At 46.0% G+C, this 21981-nt stretch overlaps 1 protein-coding gene and 1 long non-coding RNA gene across 6 annotated transcripts in view; one reads left to right on the top strand and one right to left on the bottom strand.

Annotated features, from left to right (window-relative positions):
* Positions 1–21981, top strand: part of LOC132392599 (uncharacterized) — a 47092-nt gene that overhangs the window by 8342 nt on the left and 16769 nt on the right. For all 4 annotated transcript variants that reach the window (XR_009511592.1, XR_009511593.1, XR_009511590.1 and 1 more), the window contains one exon: positions 3516–3665. This is a non-coding gene — a long non-coding RNA (uncharacterized LOC132392599). The remainder of the gene's footprint in view (positions 1–3515; positions 3666–21981) is intronic.
* LOC132392590 (lysoplasmalogenase-like protein TMEM86A) overlaps positions 3672–21981 on the bottom strand; it is a 35882-nt gene continuing 17572 nt past the window's right edge. Inside the window, exons 1-3 of one of the 2 annotated variants that reach the window (XM_059966690.1) lie at positions 20550–21485; positions 11741–12002; positions 3672–4103 (exon numbers count right to left, since the gene is read on the bottom strand). In XM_059966690.1, coding sequence (XP_059822673.1) covers positions 3676–4103; positions 11741–11870 — 558 coding nt within the window. In that variant the 5' untranslated portion in view covers positions 11871–12002; positions 20550–21485 and the 3' untranslated portion in view covers positions 3672–3675. Of the gene's footprint in view, positions 4104–11740; positions 12003–20549; positions 21486–21981 lie in introns of those variants that run through there. The other variant, XM_059966680.1, reaches the window with a different exon arrangement.

Genomic DNA, 21981 nt, shown 5'->3' with positions numbered 1-21981 from the left:
CTTGTTATTTCTTCAAGGAATTCCAAGTTTGTCCGGCAAGATTTTCCTTCGAGGAAACCATGCTGTCTACAGCCTATTTTACCATGTGCCTCCAAGTACCCTGAGACCTTATCCTTAATACTCAACTCCAACATCTTCCCAATCACTGAGGTCAGACTAACTGGCCTATAGTTCCTTCTTGAAGGGTGGAGTGATATCTGCAATTTTCCAGTTTTCCAGAACAATTCCAGAATCCAGTGATTCTTGAAAGATCATTACTAATGCTTCCATAATCTTTTCAGGCACCACTTTTAGAACCCTGGAATGTATACCATCTGGTCAAGGTGACTTATCTACCTTCAGACCTTTCAACTTCCCAGGAACCTTCTCTCTAGTTATGGTAACTTTGCACACTTCATGACCCCTGACACCTGGAACTTCCAGCATACTGCTTGCGTCTTCCACAGTGAAGACTGATGCAAAATACTTGTTCAGTTCATCCACCATTTCCTTGTCCCCCATTACTACCTCTCCAGCATCATTTTCTAACAGTCCAATATCCACTGTCGCCTCTCTGTTACACTTCATATATTTGAAGAATCTTTTGGTATTCTTCAGACTAAACTTGAATCAACAAAGGATGCTTGACAGTTGTAGAAAGGCTTGAATGCTATCACCTCTTAAATGCAAAATCAGCTGACATAGGTGACAACAGGGTTTTGCTTCCAGGTGAGCTCTATGCTCACTTTGGCCATCAAAACATGGAGGAACCATCACGAATTGCCACAACCCCTGACAATCCTGTGATATCAGTTTCCAAGGTTGACGTGTGAGCATCCTTCAGGAGGGTGAACCTATGGAAATCATCCAGCCCAGACAGGGTACCTGGCCAAGTACTAAAGGCATGAGCTGATCATCCGGCTGGAGTGTTCACTTCTCATTTCAGCAGTCTGAGGTACCCACCTGCTTTGAGCAGGCTTCACTTATAACAGCAGCCAAAAAGAATGTGGTGACCTGCCTCATCCAAGTGATCGTCCAATAGCACTTCCTTCTACAGTGATGAAGCATTTTGAGAGGCTGGTGATGAAAGATATCAACTTGGAAGCAAATTGGATTCCTCCCAATTTACCTACTAGAGCAACAGGTCCACAGGAGATGGCATCTCATTGGCTCTTCACTCAACCCTGGAACATCTGGACAGCAAAGATGCATACATCAGGATGCTCTTTATTGACTACAGCTCAGCATTCAATACCATCGTCTCCTCAAAACTAATCAATAAGCTTCAAAAGCTTGGCCTCAGTACCTCCCTATGCATTTGAATCATCAATTTCCTCAGTTGCAGACCCCCATCAGCCTTGATTTGGCAAAAGATATCTCTTCCACGGTCTCCATCAGCACAGGCCTGTGTGCTTTTCCCCCTGCTCTACTCGCTCTGCATTCATGACTGTTTGGTTAAGCACAGCTCCAATGCCATTTTCAAGTTTGCTGACGACTCCACTGTCACAGGCAAAATCAAAGGTGGTGACTGATCAGCATATAGGAGGGAGATTGAAAATCTGGCTGAGTGGTGCCAAGACAGCAACCTCTCACTCACTGTCAGCAAAACCAAGGAGCTGATTATTGACTTCAGGGAGATGAAACAGAAGTCCATGAGCCTGTCCTCATTAGAGAATCAAAGGTTGAGAAGGTCAGCAACTTTAAATTCCTCATTGTTATCATTTCAGAGAACGTGTCCTGGGTCCAGCAATAAAGTACAATTGCAAAGAAAGCACAGCAGTGCCTCTACTTCCTTAAGGGTTTGCAAATATTCAGCATGACATCTAAAACTTTGACAGACTTCTATTAAAGTGCAGTAGAAAGTATACTGACTGGCTGCATCACAGCCTGGTATGGAAACACCAATACCCTTGAACAGATAATCCTACAAAAAGTAATAGATATGGCCCAGTCTATCACAGGTAAAGACCTCCCCACCACTGAGCATATCTACATGGAGCGTTCTCACAGGAAAGCAACTTCCATCATCAGAGACCCCCATCACCCAGGTCATTCTCTCTTCTCCTTCAGGAAGAGGGTACAGGAGCCTCAGGACTCACACCACTAGGGGTTCATGAACCATTACTACCCCTCAACTGTATCGGGCTCTTGAACCAAAGGGGATAATTTCACTCAACCTCACTTGCCCCATTATTGAAACATTTCCCACAACCCATTTCAAGTCACTTTCAAGGACTCATCATCTCACATTCTCAATATTTAATATTTATTTATTTACAATTATTATTTCTTTCTTTTTGTATTTGTACAGTTGTTGCCTTTTGCAAACTGGTGGAACGCCCAGTTGGCAAGGTCTTCCATTGATTCTATTATGTTGCTTGGACTTACTGAATAGACCCGCAAGAAAAGAAATCTTAGAATTGCATATGGTGGCCTATATGTGCTGTGATAATTGAACTTGAACTTTGAAAGTTGGAGAACATTCCAACTGGTTGTGTCACCATCTGGTATGGAGGGTCCAATCCACAGGATGGGGAAAAACTGCACAGGGCCGTAAACTCAGCCAGCTCCTTCATGGGCATTATCTCCCTCACCACCAAGGTTGCCTTCAAAAGGAGATACCTGAAGAAGGTGGCTGCCACCCAGAATATGCTTTCTTCTGAATACTACCATAAGGAAGGAGGTCCAGGAGCCTGAAGACCAGCACTCAGTGATTCAAGAACAGCTTCTTCCCCTCCGCTGTCAGCTTTTTGAATGGTCCATGGACACTACCTCACTATTTTTGCTCTAATATATATATTCTTTTTCTCATTGTAATATTTTATGAATTGCACAGTACTGCTGCCACAAGACAACAAATTTCATGATCTACGTCAGTAATTCTGAATCTGATTCTTGCATTACCTATTGAAACAAGATCCTACTGCAGATGCAGAGAGGATGTTTCCTATGGTGCGGGAGTCTAAGACCAGAGGACAAAGCCTCAGGAAAGAGGGGGGTCCATTTAGAACGGAGGTGAGGAGGAATTTCTTGAGCCAGAGAGCAGTGAATCTGTGGAATTCATTCCCACAGACGGCTGCGGAGACCAAGTCATTGGATATACTTAAGGCAGAGGTTGATCGATTCTTAATCGGTCAGGGCATGAAGGGGTACAGGGAGAAGGCAGAAGATTGGGGCTGAGAGGGAAATGGATCAGCCATGATGAAATGGCAGAGCAGACTCGGTGGGACAAATGGCCTAATCCTGCTCCTATATCTCATGGTCATATGGTTGTCATGGTGAGTCCAAAACAAAAGATCATGCATATAGGAGAGTAACAAATAGAAGGACTAGTTAACAGGGAGAGCTAAAGTACGGAGAATACTCACACAAATTATTTGGGTCAAACAGCCCGATTCTGAGCTATTAATACTCTTAATATTCTAAAAGCCTCCTCCTGTGTACATAGGAACTCCATTAAAAGGCAATGAGATATAAACATGGCACAAATAAGGATAAACAACTTCTTTTTAGGAAAACATTTATTTGTTTTACAGACTTGATTCGAGGCAAGAGAAGACACAAGGAGAAGAATGATTGTGTCTTTGCATCGATGAATAACAAGATTTGTTTCCATTCTGCCGTTACCTCAATATGGCGTCGGCTTCAGGGCGACATCCTCAGCTGCTTTACTGTGGGACACGATGGTAAGAGGCTTTATTTTCTGTTTGTAGCAACTGTATTCCCAGAGTTTACAGCTGAGACTGTGATGAGCATCTGGGCCACATAATAGGTGGCTACTATCAATCCCGAGTTATACACAGGAAAACAGAATGCACTAACAGCATAGGTGAAATCAGAAACGAGAAGGAGCATTCCTCCGATAGTGGCAAACAGCTTGACCCAGGACCAGTGCTGATTGAAGAGTGTCTTGGCACTGGCACGCCAGGCCATGGTGCCTATCAGACCAATGTAGATGTAGGCGGCCCGCTGAAGGGGCTGGGGCTTTTCCCAGAGACACCTGCTAAGGAACAGCAAATATACGGTGCCTATAATCACCAGGAAAAAGGCTGCCAGCAAGTTTAAAGGCTTTAAACCAAACATCCAGATGTAACAGACATGTGCGAGGCCAAACAAGGAGTCACCTGAAATAACAGCAGAGTTAACAAACTTTTCAGTTTCTGCATTGCCACGTGCTTTTCACATGATACCTTAGCATGTTCCCTTTTCCTGATACTCCTGAACAACGGCTTTTAGATAAAATTATGATTAATATGCAACACCGTGCTAACGTCTTAGGCACACATACATAGCAAGGGTGCCTGAAACTATTGCACAGAACTGTATCTGTTGGCGTGGAGCTGAGAGTGAGTTTGTAAATCTGGCAGGAGCAAGGGATTCTGGGAACGGCGAGGGCAGGGCACCTCGGGAGGGGTGCGGTAGAGAAGGGGTGTCAGGGATGGGGTGTGGGGGGGGGGCGTGTAGATGTGGACACTCCCACCCCTGAGACATCATTTGATTCCAAGCGATTGGTTTATTGATCATTACAGAATGTCCCTCTGGTGTTTCCCGCTCCCTCCCCTCTCCCTTCCCCTTTTCCCCACCACGATTCCCCTCTCCCTGCCCCCTTCCCACTCTCAAGTCCCCAATAGAGACCCATATCAGAATCAGGTTTATCATCTCTCACAAATGTTATGAAATTTGTTTTTTTTTAAGCAGCAGCAGTACAATGCAATCCATACAATTACTACAGTAATTTAAGTGTTCACGCTACATACATGTGCCTAAGATTTTTGTATTGTACTGTATTATTTTATACTGGATACACAATGGGCTGCATGCTGGACTCTGGAGCAAAAACAAAAGAGCTGTTGGGTCAGGCAGCGTCTATGAAGGAAATTCATCTGGACTGAAAGAGTAGAGGGGAGACAGCCAGTGTAAAGGGAAGGGATGGGGTAGGACCTTACCCTTTCACCCCTTCATGCTGGCTATCCCCACTTTACTTTTTCAGTCCAGATGCAGAGTCACGACCTAAAATATCAGCTGTCCATTTCCCTCCACGGATGCTGTCGGGTCTGCAGAGTTCCGCCAGCAGCTTGCTTCTTTGCAAATCAGTTTTATATTTTCTGCTCTTTTCTATTTACTTTGCTTTTTCAGCTGAAGGTATTGGTGACTTTGAAACTTGATTTGTAGCTGTTCTTCAGGTGAGGCCACGTGGCGAATGCTATCACATTAGAATCTGACGCCTTTCTCTCTGAACATACTCACTTCAATTAGTGATCAGAATTGGGAATTCTCGATATCTAGGTCTGACATATCTTACTTTGTGTAATTTGATGCAGCCAATTATTCTCACGTATAAGATCAGCACATTGGGTCCACCAAACACCAGACGTACTAGCAGTATCGGAAACAAGCCCTTACCCATTGGAGAAATCTTTTATTTGTATCTGAGTCAGGCTACTTCACAGAAATACTAAAACGTACAAAATTCAACACACGTTGGTCAGAACCGAGAAGCCCAATTGATTTTTCTGTCTGGGAAAGTGCTGAGATTATCTATATTATCGATGCTGTTTAATCTGCTGAATATTCTCAGTGGCTCTGCAATTATCAAGTGTGACCTATAGCTTATCGAGAAAGGCTTAATAAGCAACTTCAAGGAAGAGAGAGGTGGGGGAGATTCCGTCTGGTGGGCAGGAGGCACGACATCAACGGGTAATTTTTCAGTTATTCTTTTCTCCTGCCGCGGACATTGCAAGGAAAATCGCGATTAATATTCCCTCCCGAATTGCCCCTATTGTGATGAATTGTTCCAGGAGAATGCTGATATGATTCCGGACCGAGTGGCGAGTGAGCTGGAGGGAAGCACATGGAGGTGTTCCCCTGCACCTACTGCCTCTTCTTGGGGAGAGCAGTGCCATGCTCGATAGATTGGACCAGTAACTGCCATGTGTTTCGTGGTGTGTAGGATAGAAAATTTAGCAGCTTTATCCTGTTGATGGTCTTTGATTAGTGTTTAGTTAGCCTGCTTTTGCAAAGCTCCGGTTTGGAGAAGACATTTCTTACTTATTTAAAGATACAACACCTTTGGCCCCACGAGCCCACAGCGCCCAATTACACCCATGTGACCAGTTAACCATGTGACCCATGTGGGAGGAAACGGAAACACTCGGAGGAAACCCTCGTGGTCATGGGGAGACTGTACACACCCTTTACAGACAGCAACAGGTGCTGAACCTGGGTCGTTGGCCCCGTAAAGCATTATGCTGACCGCCACACTGCCGCGGTGTCAGAATGGTTGTTGTGACGCATCTGGTGTGGTGGTGTAGTGGGTAGTGCTTGCCCCTCTCGCTTTCAGCTTCCACCGCTGGCTAGCAGTCTTGGGAAAAGGAGAGCTGACTGTGTCAGTCTCTCCCTGCCAGTACATAGCCTCTCCAACAGCAAGCCTCATGTAGTGCCTACTTGCTGGCCACACATGGAAGCTGAACTCCTCTCAGACTCAGTTCACTACAGAGGACAGGGAGGAGGTCTGGCCCCTGCACACGTAGCACACAGGCCTACCGGTGTGTGGACACACCCTGGCGCTCGTGAACCAGATCCCCAGCTATGGGTAAATAGCCCCACTGCCTTGTGGGCAGCCTCGGGACAGACAAAGGCTATGGGAGTAAACCCAGACAGCAAATCCAGAGTGGGGCCCCTAAGGCAGCCCGACGTCATTGAACATCCTTACGGCAGCTCCTGCAGCCGAGCTGGTGCCACACACATTGCTTCATAAGCTTTCCTTTGGACTACACTGGTGAGGCCGAGAGGGGGGTCTTGACAACTGGACATCTCAGGATCTCCACACCTTCCGCCCAGGCTTGTGATGGTCATCACCCATTGTCCTTTCAGACAGGCAGAAGCCAACCACCAATTAGACTACCATGAAGCCTGTGCCAATAAATGTTAATTAAAGTTAATTTAAATATGTAGTTTATGTTTATGCTGTGCTGCTGTAAGTATCAAGTTTTCATGCCATTTGTACTCTGGGTGTGTATGGCAATGACAATAAACTTGAACTTGGTGCCAAAGCAACACTGAAGTAGGAATTATAGATGTTTTTGGGTGGAGGGGCCTGTCAGCGGGTGAAGGAAAAGAATTGTCAGAGGAGCTTGTGTGCCAAGATGAAAATTTAACTTCATCAGGGTATTACAATCTGGGCAAAGTCAGGATCGATCAGCAGAAAGCAGACTTGCAAGTTAGGATGTAGCCAGCATGGTTTTGGATAACTTCAGGGAGTGTGTTACTCAGAAACACAGCGCAGTAAAAGGCCCTTCCTGCTCAACAAGCCCACGCGGCCTATGTGACTAATTAACCTGCGTCTTTGGAACGTGGGATGAAACCCACGCGGTCACGGAGAGGATATACAAACTCCTTGCAGACAATGGCAGGATGGGGTTCGGTAGGAGGTTGGTCGACAACACAGTGCTTGGGAGGGCTCAGGGGTAACACTGGCATAAATGAGGATTCCAGTAAAGGGAAGACAGAGACTAACTTCATGCAGGAGGACATGCACATTTACTGTTCAGGTTTTTCTATATTTATTATGCATTGTACTGCTGTTGCTAAGACAACACATTTCACAAGATATGCCGATAATATTAAACCTGATTCTGATTCTACAGTCCTTAGTGACTAATTAGTATGGTCTACCTTTTATAATAATAATTGATCTGCTGTTATAGATAGGACAATCTATAATAACTGTCCGGATATAATAAAACAGGATAAACAACTTAATAGATATAACCATTCCAAACACATATAACACAGAAATCAATAAGTGAAAACACCATAAGTATTCTGAATTAAAGAGGAATCCAGGATGAGCCCCAACTTTATGTACACATTTGGACTGGTTTAACAATAATGGGTCCTTTTATTTTTTTTTTAAATTTTTCCTACTAACTGTTCAATAAAGCCAAAATTTGTAAATATACTTCCTTTATAATTTATGCAGTGTATGATCTGTAATTTCTTACCAATGGACAATTGTGTACGGGCAGTAATTACTCTGCATTCGCTCAAGTCGAGGTTTCTTTAATGGGATGTTCCTGTTCGGTTGAACCCCAAATCATACATGTTTTGTTAAAGGAGGCCTTCTCACTGCTGAGTCCTGCGGCTGTTAGCAGAGCTGGCTACCGGGCCAAGTTTGCATGCAAGCCAGTGAGGGGGTTACGTTCGTGGGGGGCATTATCCGGGGACTTGTTGAGTGCCGTGTAATTGCTGTTAAGAATTGGTTAAGCTGCTTGTGCATTTAACCCTGTATTTAATCAGGGAAAGTGACTAGGATGCTACAGGGATTAGGGCTTGGTGCGAGTCAAAGTGATTATCCACAAATAATGCTTGTGTTTTTAGCAGGGTTTGATGTCCGAATTCCTGATGAACTGTTATTCAGAGTGCTAAGCTCTGTAAAAGTTTTGGGGGAAACCATACTGAGTGAAGGGTGTTTTGACCAGACTAGCAGTGATGTGATAGACTGGAAGACCCTGGAGAGGCGGGGCCATGAGCAGTCCATTTTATTAGAGAAGGGCAGCACATAGCTGAGGGTGAAGACTTCAAAGACGGGTTGCTCTCACTTCTGTGAAGTAAGGGAAAAGAGTTGTCTGACGTGAAAGTTCCAAAGGTTCCTTCAGCAGCTGATTGAAATTCTGAGCTGGTTTTGGCTATTGCGTCACTGGTTGATAAATGCAGAGAGCCCAAGTTATTGTAGGCTGGGAGTGTCAAGCCCACATCCGACGATGAAGAAGAACATGAGGCCTGGGCTGAGCAGACATCTCAGTTACAGTGCTCAGATAATATGAAAAGACAGAGACTGATAGAGAGTATCTGGCAGCTGACATAGTGAGGGTCCTAAAGGCACAAAGTCTATGAGCCACGTCTGCTATTTCCCAGCAACTCTGGAAGGTGCTTTTGGCCCTGCTGAACCTGCAGTCAATCTGATGATGAAGTTCAGGCACACATTCCGGGAGGAAGGAGAGAAGCTGTCTGCCTGACTTTTCAGGCTGGAGAAACTGCTGCCCTGTTTGTGCCACAAAGGGGGCACTCAGCTGTCTGAGAGAAATGGCTTGAGGACGGGGCAAGTTGCGAAGGGTGCGCTGTCACATGACGTGATTGCTCTATGTATTCGACTGACCCAGAAGATGCGCCCTCCTCCATCTTTTACTCAGAGAGGAGGAAAACATGACTGAGAAGCGGAACATTTCCGAAAGCCAAGTAGTGTCTTCAGTGGCAGCCTCTGCTGCTAAAGTGACCCCTGACACCACAGAGTTTTTGAGGAAATGAGGTGGGAAACCTTCGAGCTCAGCTGATTCAATGGACGTCTGCAAATGTGTCAGTTAAATGTGGTATGCCTGTTGGGAAACCCGATCCACCTGTAGGACTCACGACACAGTGGACTGCTGCTGAAAAGGGTTCTTGACTAGAAAGGCGACCAGTATGTTCTGTTACAACTGAGAAGTTGGCCATTTCAAACGAGACTGCGAGGGGTAGGAAAATCTTTGAAGACTAAGTCAGCGGTTAACCGAACAGCGAAGGAAAGAGGCAAAGCTATGGAGGAACCCAGTAAAGGAACGGGCTGGTGTACCGGAGAGGATACATTCCAATCAGCGTATCAAGAGAAATGCTAAAATGGAGAACGCTATTCCTGAAGGTTTAGTGGAACCAAGCTCGGATGTATCCATACAGATTGAAGGTGTTTATGCTAGAGCCCTAATTGACACAGGTCCTCAAGTTACTTTACTCTGCAGATCCTTTTACCCCCGGTATTTGATGCACTTACCATTGATGCCACTTAGTGCCATTGAGATTTGGGGCCTTAGTACTGATGAGTACCTGTATTTGGTTTTTGGTCGTTGAAACTGGAATTTTCTGAAGCAGATGTTGGAATAACTGAGACCATTGACACACTAGTGTTGGTCTGCCCGGATCTGGTTGAAAAGAGTGGAGCTTCCATTCTCATGGGAATGAATACTTCCATTGTGAGAAGGCTTGTGGAAGCACGAAAGGAGAGAAATGGAGAGAACCTTTTGAAAACTTTATCCGTTCACCCTGTTCCAGAGCTGCTTTTGAGTAAGTTCCCCCTAAGCCAGATGATGAGCAGAAATGAGGAACTGTGTGGTACCTGTCGTGTTACATCCTGGAGAAGTAGCTAGAATGACAGGAACCAGAATGTCCAATACCAGCCAAGAGGATTCTCCTGATGATCAGGAAGAAGAGTCACGCTTACCTGAAGAAGTACTGGTAAGACCTGAACTGCAGAAATCTTTGGCTATGTACGCAAGCAGGCTGACAGGAAGAGATGTTACCCTCAGACATGGGTGCTGATCACCCCTCTCCTTCCTGTGACGATGATGTCTAGTTTTCTGGGGGAAACGGAAGAGGAACAGTCCCCTGGACCGAGGAAGTTGGTATGCAAAGTCACGCAACTCACCGATACTCGAGGAATGGAAAAGAAGATTAGCTGCGAAGATGCTGGAACACGAAGATGCCATTTCCACTGAGTTGCTCCAGAAGTATTTGACATGTGATTAGAGTGGCTGAGGACACCCCTTTCTGAGAAAGGTCGCGCCGGTTAGCTCCAGCAGAGGTTGAAGATGTTCAGCAGCACCTGCTTAATCTGAGGGAGACTAAGTTCAGTCACGGAGCAGGGTGACCTGAGCTGCTGGAAAGAACGAGTGATAGACGGAGTTGGGGGGGGGGGCATCCTCTGCTAGACAGGAAGGGTCACATGGGGTAGTTGAAGCTGGAGAAGCTGAAGATGAGATAAGGAGGACTCAGAGAACTGGGAAACCCCTAGCCTGGCTGGCAGGGGATGCACATGGAGGTTAAGTCCTTCCCCATAATAAGATATGCAATTTCCATTTACAAATGGACTGGGGGGTCCTGAAATCATGAAATTTGTTTGAATACGGTGTTGTAAGGGTATGTGTTTGTTTGGGCGACATTTACACAGCACTCGCTCAAATCGAGGTTTCTTTATTCGGAATGTTGCAACTTTTCTGTTTGGTTGAACCCTGAATCATATCGATCCTAGATGTACATTGCTTATGAAAGGTGGACTTCTCACTGTGGAGTCCCGTGGCTGTTAGCAGAGTTGACTAACACAAACGATGCAGTTCAAACTGCTATTCATTGGGATAAATTGCAAAATGAAAATAAAACACAAAACTATGTCAGTAAAGGCCAGGTTAAATAAACGGATTTTGAGCTGGTATTTACAATTGTCACCTAAGTCTGCATCCCGTACAGTTTCAGGTATTGAATTCCACAGTTTGGGAGCATAATTAAAAAAGAAACGACCTGCCAATTACCTTTCTTATGTGAAGAATCCCATTATAAATCCTCCTTTGCGAAGTAAGTTTTAGATTTTAAAGTTGTACAATTCCTGTCATTGTTTTCAGGAGCTCATGTCATCAGTCTTAAACAATTCACGTTTGTAGATAAAGAGCAAGGTTTATGTGGGTTTTCTGTGAGAACGGTGTGTATCTGATGCTATTTGCCCGTGGTCCTGCTGCACTTTTCCATTGCACCTGTGGGTACATGTACTTGGGCGTATGACAAAAACCTTGACTTTGACTATCAAAGCTGATTTCTTCCATCCCTGTTACTAGCAAGGCCAGCTGACACTTTACTTAGCCTCTTTGAAGATCTGGCATCGACAGCAACGGTGTTGCAAACGCTTAAACATCTTTCAGCATTCTTTACATCCACAAGCCTTTCAGCAGTTTGCCACACTTACCGTGAACGTGGTACTGGTGTGCAGACAGTGTGCGGAAAACATCTCCAGCCGCTGAAAGCAGGAGGCCAGCAAGGAGCTTTGGAGCTTTGGAGTGTGTGGACACGTGTTCTCCAAGCGTCAGTATATACATGCACAGGAACAGAATCGGCAAGCACTTCAGGAAAGCTTTCAGCCATATTGGACAGGACGATTGTGGCACCAGCACGAAGTAAGTGCAGACACTCAGCAGGAAGGGCACCAGCTTGAATAACTCCTTTAGGACCTTCAGTGAGGAGAAGGAATTGTTAGGTTTAGAGGTAATTATTTTGTTAGTTTCTGATATCTTGAATCATGGGTCCAATTTGTCAGAGTCACAGAGCCACACAGCACTGAAACTGTGTCCATCTAGTCCATGTCAACCTATGGTTATTATTCTATACAATAACTATTGTTCTGCCTAATCCCATTGACCCACTCCAGGACTCTCCATATCCCTCTTATCCAAACTTCTCTTAAACATGCATCCACCACTTGTGCTGGCAGCTCGCTCCACACTCCCATCACCCTCTGAGTGAAGAAATTCCCCCTCATGTTCCCCTTAGATGTTTCACCTTTTACCCTTAACCGATGACCTCCAGTTGTAGTCTCACCCAATCTGAGTGGGAAGAGCCTGCTCACATTAGCCCTGTCCACACCCCTCATAATTATGTAAACATCTATGAAAACTCCCCCTCATTCTCCTACACGACAGGGAGTAAACAGATTAGCACCTATTCAAAGCTTTCCCTATAACTCATGTCCTCAAGACCCAGCATATTGGATAAACAACATTCAGGTTCTGGGATTTATGAAGAATAGAAGTGTTGGACGTTACAATCGTCCAATTTCTTTAATATCCATAATGCCAATGGTTCTTCATCTTTCCAGTGTTCTCCACTTCAGCTCATCTTGTTGTGAATGAGCTTCATTCCCACTCCTTTGCACTTTAGTGCCCATTTCCTGATAGATGAGCTCAGCGTAGTGCCATCTTGTGGATCTAGTGCGGGGGCCTGGCTGACCATGATCCGGCCCACTCTCACATGTTTGTTTCATTTTGAGAAACAGCATGAAGCAGGCTCTTCACGAGCCCCGCCACGCAGCAACCCACCTGTTTAACACTAGTCTAATCACAAGCCAATCTACAATGACCAACTAACAGGACCGCGGGGGGAAGCTGGAGCTCCCAGACGAAACCCACGCGGTCATGGAGAGAATGAACAAGCTCCTCACAAAATGGCGCCGGAATTGAACCACAAATTCTGGACCACCCCAAGCTGTAATTGCATCACAATAACCGTTACACCACCATGGCGTTGTTTCATTACGAAGTTGGAGTTACTGAGACCAAACCAGCACCTGTGGTTTCTGTGTCTCACCAGGACACTGGAATTTATTGCGATTGAAACAGCAAGAGTGAGTTTAGCTGTTCAAAGCAACAAACTAGGACCTAATTTTGAGCTCAGGTACAAAATGAGACCTGTGATGGACCTCATATCACCATTTTAAAGAGTACAGTGAGCGTCCAACCGGTGCCGAACAACTCAAGGGGTCACAGGGCCAAACAAGTGGATCTGTGGAGCTCCTTGGGAAACATTGGTGAACAGTCTGAGGCATTTCATAATCCCTCAGGGAATTACTCTGTCAAACCTCGCAGTCGTTCTGCCAGTGATTCATCCAAATCATTGTTATCATCGTCCGTGTTTTTGTCACCGGCATCAAGCTGCTGCTCTCCACTCAGCTCTGCTGCGATTGGTCCGCTATCGTACTCCCTGACTATGTTATGCCAGCAGGGAACATTGAATTGACTTTATTACTTATATCCTCCATATACATGAGTAAAAATCTTTGTTACATCTGTCTAAATGTGCAGTTATAGTAATTTATAATAAATATTATGTAAAACAGGATAGTCAATATAACATAGAAATACAGTTGTGTCAGCCTGAGTTCATCAGTCTGATGGCCTGGTGGAAGAAGCTGTCCCGGAGACTTGGTCCTGGCTCCTATGCTGCAGTACCATTTCCCGGATGGTAGCAGCTGGAACAGTTTGTGGTTGGGGTGACTCGGGTCCCCAATGATTCTTCAGGCCCTTTTTACACACCTGTCTTTGTAAGTGTCCTGAATAGAGGGAAGTTCACATTTACAGATACACTGGCCTGTCCGCACCACTCTCTGCAGAGTCCTGCGATTGAGGGAAGTACAGTTCCCATACCAGGCAGTGATACAGCCAGTCAAGAGGCTCTCAATTGTGCCCCTGTAGAAAGTTCTTAGAATCTGGGGGCCCATACCAAACATCTTCAACCAACTGAGGTGAAAGAGACACTGTTGTGCCTTTGTCACCACACAGTCAGTATGTACAGACCACGTGAGATCCTCGGTGATGTGTATGATGAGGAACTTAAAGCCATAACTACACAGTGCATAACTCCAGGTAGAGTGTGGTACAGGTCTGATGCCCGGAGTCCATCTCCAGGTTCAGCTCAGCCTGCCCTTAAGCTGCATACGGCTGAGCACACACTCAGCACAAAAGTGGCCCCAGTCAGCCCTATTTGAAGGAATTTTTAAAAAGCACAACAGCATCTCTTCCACCTCAGGCGACTGAAGAAGTTCGACTTGGGCCCCCAGATCCTCAAGACCTTCTACAGGGGCACCATTGAGAGCATCCTGACTGGTATCACTGCCTGGTACGGGAACTGCACCAACCTTGATCACTGGGCACTGCGGAGAGTGGTACGGACAGCCCACAGCGTCTGTGGATGTGAACTTCCCTCCATTGAGGACATTTACAGCAGCAGATGCAGAAAGATAACCTGGAAGATCATCGGGGACACCAGTCACCCCAACCATAAACTGCTTCAGCTGCTTCCATCTGGAAAACGGTACAGCAGCATTAAATCCAGGACCAACAGGCTGCAGGACGGTTTCTTTCTACAAGCCACTAGACTTTTAAACTTACTTGCCTGTACATTGCAACAGTCATAACGCAAAGATTTTTACTCCCTCACTTTGTGGGATGGATGTAAGATTTAAATCAATTCTAAACTCTAATTGTCAACTGAGGAGGGGAAGAGAAAAAGAAATGGTGCATATATGGACCCCTCAACTCAAGCACATGTGATTTCCCCACTCATCAGCTTTACCACAGGTTCCCTCTTCCGTTGACCTTCACTCTATCACTAATCATCACTACATTGGCAAAATACGTTAATGTTCACAACCATGTGATGGGACTCCTGTAAATGGAGTGGTATCTGTGGCTCGAGGGGCAGCTGGTAGAATGTGAGAATTGAAGGTCCCTCTCCTTGACCACCCACAGGTCAGCAAAAGATATGGGAGATCTCTCCCCCCTTTTCAGCTTCAGTGTAGTTGTTCAACAGATACCGAGCCTACTTCCTAAAGGATCAGCTGTCACAGATCCCCACACACGGTCCACTTCCTGCACAAATTCCCAGTAACTTCTTAATCAACTCCTTGGGCTGCTGCTCATCCATTTTGGAATATCTAAAAACAAGTGCCGCCTATACAACCTGCCATGGGAGTTCGCTGGAGCTATCCTGACAGCGGTTTACATCCCACCCCAGGTGGACATGAAGCCTGTGCTCCACAAGTTATACCCTGCGGTCACTGCCTTTTAGCAGGATACCCAGAGGCCTTAATCATCAACCTTCAAGAGTGTTACCAAAATACCACCAGCATGATTCCTGTCCCACCAGGGGCCTAAACGCCCTCAATTGTTATAAAACCATCAAAGATGCCGACCGAGCCATCCTCCATCCACACTTTGGTAAATCAGACTCCCTGCAAACAGAAACTGAAGTGGGAGGATCCAGTACAGAAAGCCATTACAGTGCTGGTCTGGGGACAGAGGTGAGCTTCTACACGGCTGCTTTGAGTCAGCAGACTAGTCATAGACTCAGCTGCCAGGCTAGATAACCACCATCACAGACTTTATTAGCGGGCGTGTCCCAAGGAAGACCAGGTGTTCCCAAACCAAAAATCATGGATGAATGGAGGGAATCCACCCCCAACTGCAGCAAGCAAATCAGGTATCCTTGGCCTCTACACAAAATCATGATATAACCTCCATAAGGCTCTCAGAGATGCCAAAGGAGAGGACCAGTCGTTGGCTGCTTGGTTGAACAGAGGAATGCTTTTAGTAACAGACAAGGTGGCGTACAGAGGGTGAGAAACATTATCCAGAATTGCCAATAGGGTCCTTTGTTCTGCCACAGTCTCCGGTGTGTCCAGTTTGACTCCTATAACAGACAGCCTTTCTAATCAGTTTATTGAGCCTGTTGGCATCACCCATGTTGATGCCATTGCCCCAGCATGCCACCACATAAACGATTGTACTGGCGACAACATGTGAAGGGGAGGCCTGCATACTCCAAATGGCCTCAATCTCCTCGGGAAGTAGAGGCGACTCTGGCCCTTCTTGTACACAGCCTCTGTGTTGGTGCTCCACTCGTCTGTCATCCAGGTGCATCCCCAGATACTTGTAGGTCCTCACCTCATCCATGTCCTCACTAACAGGGAGCAATGCAGGCTTAGTCTTGCTAAAGTCCATCACCATCTCTTGTCTTACTGATGTTGAGCTGCAGATGATTCAGCTTTCACCATTTGACAAATTCCTCCATCAGGGCCCTGTATTCATCCTCCCTTCCTCCCTTTATACACCAACTATTGCTGAGTCATCAGAGAATTTCTGCAGATGACATGACTCTAAAGTAAAGTCAACATTAAGGACCCTCAGCATATGGGACATGTCCTGTTCTCATTACTACTATCAGGGAAGGACAGGACCCACACTCAGCATTTCAGGAACAGCTTCTTCCCCCTCCACCATTAGATTTCTGAGCAGACTATGAACTCACAGAATCTCAGGTGGTGACGAGAGGGCGTACAGGAGTGAGATATGCCAACTAGTGGAGTGGTGTTGCAGCAACAACCTGGCTCTCAACGTCAGTAAGACGGAAGAGCTGATTGTGGACTTCAGGAAGGGTAAGACGAAGGAACAGGTACCAATCCTCACAGAGGGATCAGGAGTGGAGACAGTCAGCAGCTTCAAGTTCCTGGGTGTCAAGATCTATGAGGATCTAACCTGGTCCCAACATATCGATGTAGTTATAAAGGAGGCAAGACAGAGACTGTACTTTATTAAGAGTTTGAAGAGATTTGGCATGTCAACAAATACACTCAAAAACTTCTACAGTTGTACCATGGAGAGCATTCTGACAGGCTGCATCACTGTCTGGTATGGAGGGGGGGCTACTGCACAGGACTGAAAGAAGCTGCGGAGGGTTGTAAATTTAGTTGGCTCCATCTTGGATACTAGCCTACAAAGTACCCAGGACATCTTCAAGGAGTGGTGTCTCAGAAAGGCAGCGTCCATTATTAAGGACCTCCAGCACCCAGGGCATGCCCTTTTCTTTCTGTTACCATCAGTAGGAGGTACAGAAGCCTGAAGGCACACACTCAGCGATTCAGGAACAGCTTCTTCCCCTCTGCCATCTGATTCCTAAAGGGACATTGAACCCATGTACACTACCTCACTTTTTTAATATATAGTATTTCTGTTTTTTGCATTTTTTAATCTATTCAATATAAATATACTGTAATTGATTTATTTATTATTTTTATTTTGTTTATAATTATTTCTCATCTATATTATGTATTGCATTGAACTGCTGCTGCTAAGTTAATAAATTTCACATCACATGCCGGTGATAATAAACCTGATTCTGAACTATCTAGCCATCCCCTTTTAAAACATTTATTTATCTTAGTTTTTATTGCAACTTACAGTAATTTTTTTGGTGTTGCACAAACAAATTCCACAACACATATCACTGATAAGAAACCAGAACTTGATTCTGGTGCGGAGCCTGAGCGCAGGTGGCTCCAGGCTCGAAGAAGCTCTGCTCTTTCCATTGTTACAAGTTCCTTGTTTGATAAGGGGGACACTTGACATCACAATTTCTTTGTTTACTTTGTGATACAACGCAGAGTCGGCCTTTCCGGTCCTGTGACCGCATCACTCCAGCAAGGCCGCAGCCCTGATTAACCCTAACCTACAATGAGCAGTTCAAAGTGTCTTTGGACTGTGGGACAAAACTGGAGAGCCTGGAGGAAACACACACATCCCAACGGGAGGATGGACTGAGACTCCTTACAGATAGCGCTGGAATTGAACTCTGAACTCCAGAACGACATGAGCTGTAACAGCGTCGTGCCACTCTATCCTGGTGCCCGATCTCAACGTAGTCTGTTTCAAATCTTTTTATTATTATTATTCAAAAATAACACAAGTACATCAAGGTAACAACATTTACAATGCCTCAAGGAAAAAAAAAGAAATTATCTTAAAGATCGAAAATATTGTGAATTTTAAAAAACCCTACTAAGCAAAAAAGTGGGGACAAAACCCATTAGGAGTGCAACCCTGGAGCCATGTGTCATACAAAAAGCTTCTAAAAATAAACATCAAACCGCCAGCAAGAAAGAAAAATGTATCAAAAAAATTTACAATTAGATTGTGCAGAAGATCTATCAATTAGCTCAAATGATAATAGCGAGCTAATATTTCCTTCCATTTCAACAAAGTGGCCCTCCAAGCTATCAGTGTAACAAATTCAATAACATGTTGGTCAGACACAGAAATACCATGGATATTTTGAGGAATTATTCCAAAAAGTGCAGTCAATTTATTAGGTTGTAGGTTAATTCTGAGTGCTTTAGAAATTGTCAAAAAGACTGACTTCCAGAACTGTTGCAGTATGGAACGTGACCTGAACATGTGTGTCAATGTAGCTATCTCAGTTTTACATCTATCACAATAACTATCAACATTTGGAAATATTTTAGAGAGGCTCTCCTTCGTCAAATGGTAACGATGTACAATTTTAAATTGAATCAGTGAATGACTAGCACAGATCAAAGAAGTTTTAACGTAGTCTACCTCATTTCTGATCTTGCACTTTCTTGACTACCTGCACTACACTTTCTCGGCAGTTGTTACACTTTATTCTGCGTTTTGTTATGGTTTCACCTCATTGTACATCAACGCACTGTGCATGATTTGACCTGAACAGTATGCAAGGCAAGCTTTTCACTGCACCTTGGTACGTGACAATATTAAACCAATTCCGACTGCCTTAGCTCGGTACACTTCCCCTTTAATAAATGAGGCGAACTTCAAACTGTGAAGTTGGCTAGTGGTCATTCATAATTTTTGACAGTGCCGGAGTGTCGAGCCAATGCGCAGCCTGGTCAGTAATGGCTTAACAGAGATATCATTCAAATGCAAAGACCGCACAAAGATGTCATCCAGCCTGCCTTGCAGCCTGCTGTCACAATTCCTGTGCTCATTTCGATACCTCCTCTCTGGTCTAGTCCTTATTGATCATGTGCCGTGCCCCGCAGTTATCAGACATTGTCACGCTTCATTTGACAGGGCAAAATGAACAAGACGAGGCTTCAGACGGAGGGAAGGCAGTTCAGGGAGATCACCAGACAGGGACAAAAAGAATGTGTCAAACTGTGTTGTTCAAGAATCTCATGAATAAAGGCTTGGAATGGTTCAGGCAGAACATATAAAGAATGATGAACTGGCAAACTAATCCCATCCATCCAGTCCTTTTTTTGTATAAATACAAAATCTGTATTTTTAGGACACAGAGGTGGCTACAAAAGCTAAAAAACTAAAGGTGGGACACCACGGTAACATAGCGGTTAGCATGTCATTATTACAGCTCAGTGCGTTGGAGTTCAGAGTTCAATCCTGATGTCATAAGAAGTAAGAGCAGGAGTCGGCCATCTCACCTGTCAAGCCTACTCCGCCATTCAATAAGATCATCGCTGATCTGGCCACGGACTCATCTCCCCCTACCTGCCTTTCCCCCAAAACCCTTAATTCCCCTACTATGCAAAAATCTATCCAACCTTGCCCTCCAAAGATTCACCACTCTCTGGGAAAAGCAGTTCCTCCTCATCTCCATTAAATCTACTCCCTGGAATCTTGGGGCTATGTCCTTTAGTTCTAGTCTCACTTACCACTGGCAGCAACTTTCCTGCCCCTGTGAGGAGCTACTCTTCGTCCTCCCTATGGGTTTCTTCCGCTTGCTTCGCTTTCCCCCCACAAAAAAATACTGGGTAGGTTAGCTGGTCATTGTAAAATTGTCCCGTGGGTACATCAGGTTTGTTGGGGGTTGCTGGGCAGCACAGGCCAATGGGACTGGAGTGGAGACCATAGTTATCCAGGTGAAACTACCTCCACTTCTTCCAAGTGGACAGGATGTGAACTGAGGGTGTTCGGAAGAGTCGGGCCGGAACGTTGGCATAGCAGTTAGTGTAACACTGCAGAGCGCCAGGGACCCGGGTTCAGCTCCCACCGTAAAGGGCTTGTACGTCTCCCTGGTCTGCTCCAGGTTCTCCGGCTTCCTGCCACACCACAAGGACTTACGGGTTAGTAGGTTAATTGGTCAGGGGTGTAACTGGCTGGCACCAACTCGTTAGGCCAGAAGGTGCTGTATCAATAAAATTAGTACCAAATAAACGAGGAACGTGTGCAACTGTAAGAGAGAGCTGCTGGAAACCTGGGGGGAAAGGGGATGCTGGGATGATTTAAGCAGATCATCTGTGGAGAGAGGAAAAAGTGGGTACGTTTACAGGAGGATGACCCCCACATCAGATCCAGCCACCTCCCACACACGGGGGCAAGGCCGGAAGTTTTGAATTCGGCACTGAGCCTCGAGAGCAGTAACACATCTGAACAGAAATCGACAAGCCTTACCGCTTCGAGCAAAACTGAAACTCAGCGGGCCAGGCAGCATCTGGAGACGGAAATGAACAGTCAGGGTTTCCAGGGAGGACCCTCCATCTGGTTCATTTCAAACTCAATGTCATTCAACCATGTACAGTTAAACGATCCATTCTTCTTCCGGGGCCAGGATGCAAAACACAGTTATCAGAACCACACGCAGCACGAAGAGTTACGGTCACAGAATAACAGCGGCACAAGTCCCTGGAAGACACGGCCTGGAGTCCCATGCTGTTACTGGCACTGTTATAAAACAAGCGACCATATGACGTGTGGGACGGCGGCAATAAAAGATGAGAAAGTGACCAGCGCGGGATTAGAGCGTGTCTGTGATTTGGGAAGTTGGAGTTGGTGGGGAAGGGGGTGGTGGCCGCAGGTTACTGAGAAATCTAACGGCCTGAGGGAAGGAGCAAGTTCTGGTTCTCGCCTTCTGCCCGGCGGCAGGAGGTCGTGGCAAGGGTGGAGGCTCTGGGTACGAAGCGCTCCTGATATACGGTGGGGTGGGCGCTCCTCACTGCCTGTCGCGGGGTCCTGCAATTCCCGTACCGGGCGGTGATGGGGCTGGTCCGGACGCTCCCGATGGCGCTTCAGTAGGATGGGGCGAGAGCGGGGGCAGCCTCGGGAGGTGGACATGCCGCTCTTCTCCCCGGGCTAACGAGGGACCCGGTAAGACTGCCTGGCTCACTGATTCTCTCCGTGGAGAAGCCATCGGTACGCAGTAGGGAGTGGGTGGTCAGCCTGCGTCTTTCTGAAGTCCACCACCATCTCTTTAGTCCAGTCCACAGGCTGCTCTACCTCCTCCCTGGAAGCTGTTTCATCGTTGCAACCACTGTTCTGTCGTCTGCAAACTGAGTGATGTGGTTAGAATTGTCCAGTCCTGCATTAGTAATGTCCGAAGCGGAGGGCGGAGCGTGCACAGTCTCAGGTTGTGAAGTCCTGTGGCTTTGCGTGGGTTAACCCTGGCTTCGGTCTTCCTCACAGTTCCTGCTCCTGGGGGGGGGGGGGGGGGGGAGAAGGGGTTTTTCTCTCCGGCACATCATTTGGTGCATCAAAACGTGCACAGAAAACGTTCAGCCCGTCGGGAAGAGAGACATCCCTGTCATTGACTTGCAGGGGAGTCTGAATTCCCTGCCACATGCGCCATGTGAGCCCGCTGTCACAGAAGTGGCTATAGATTTTCCGGGTGTGGTACCATTCAGTCAGAGTGGCATCTGATCGGCCTGAATAGTTTAATGACATCGATGTCTTTCAGAATGCAGCAGATCACCGAGCCTGTGTGTTCTTCAATGACCACAGGTAGCTGCATCCCCCAGTCAGTGTGTTCAAAGCAGTGCCCAGGTGGTCCTTCTGGCCGAATTCTGATCTCATTGCAAACTGAGGTGGCGCGTTTTAGCAGAGGTGAGCA

Source organism: Hypanus sabinus, chromosome 1 (genome assembly GCF_030144855.1).
Source record: "Hypanus sabinus isolate sHypSab1 chromosome 1, sHypSab1.hap1, whole genome shotgun sequence".
NCBI lineage: Eukaryota > Metazoa > Chordata > Chondrichthyes > Myliobatiformes > Dasyatidae > Hypanus > Hypanus sabinus.
This window is presented reverse-complemented; position numbering and strand designations above follow the sequence as displayed.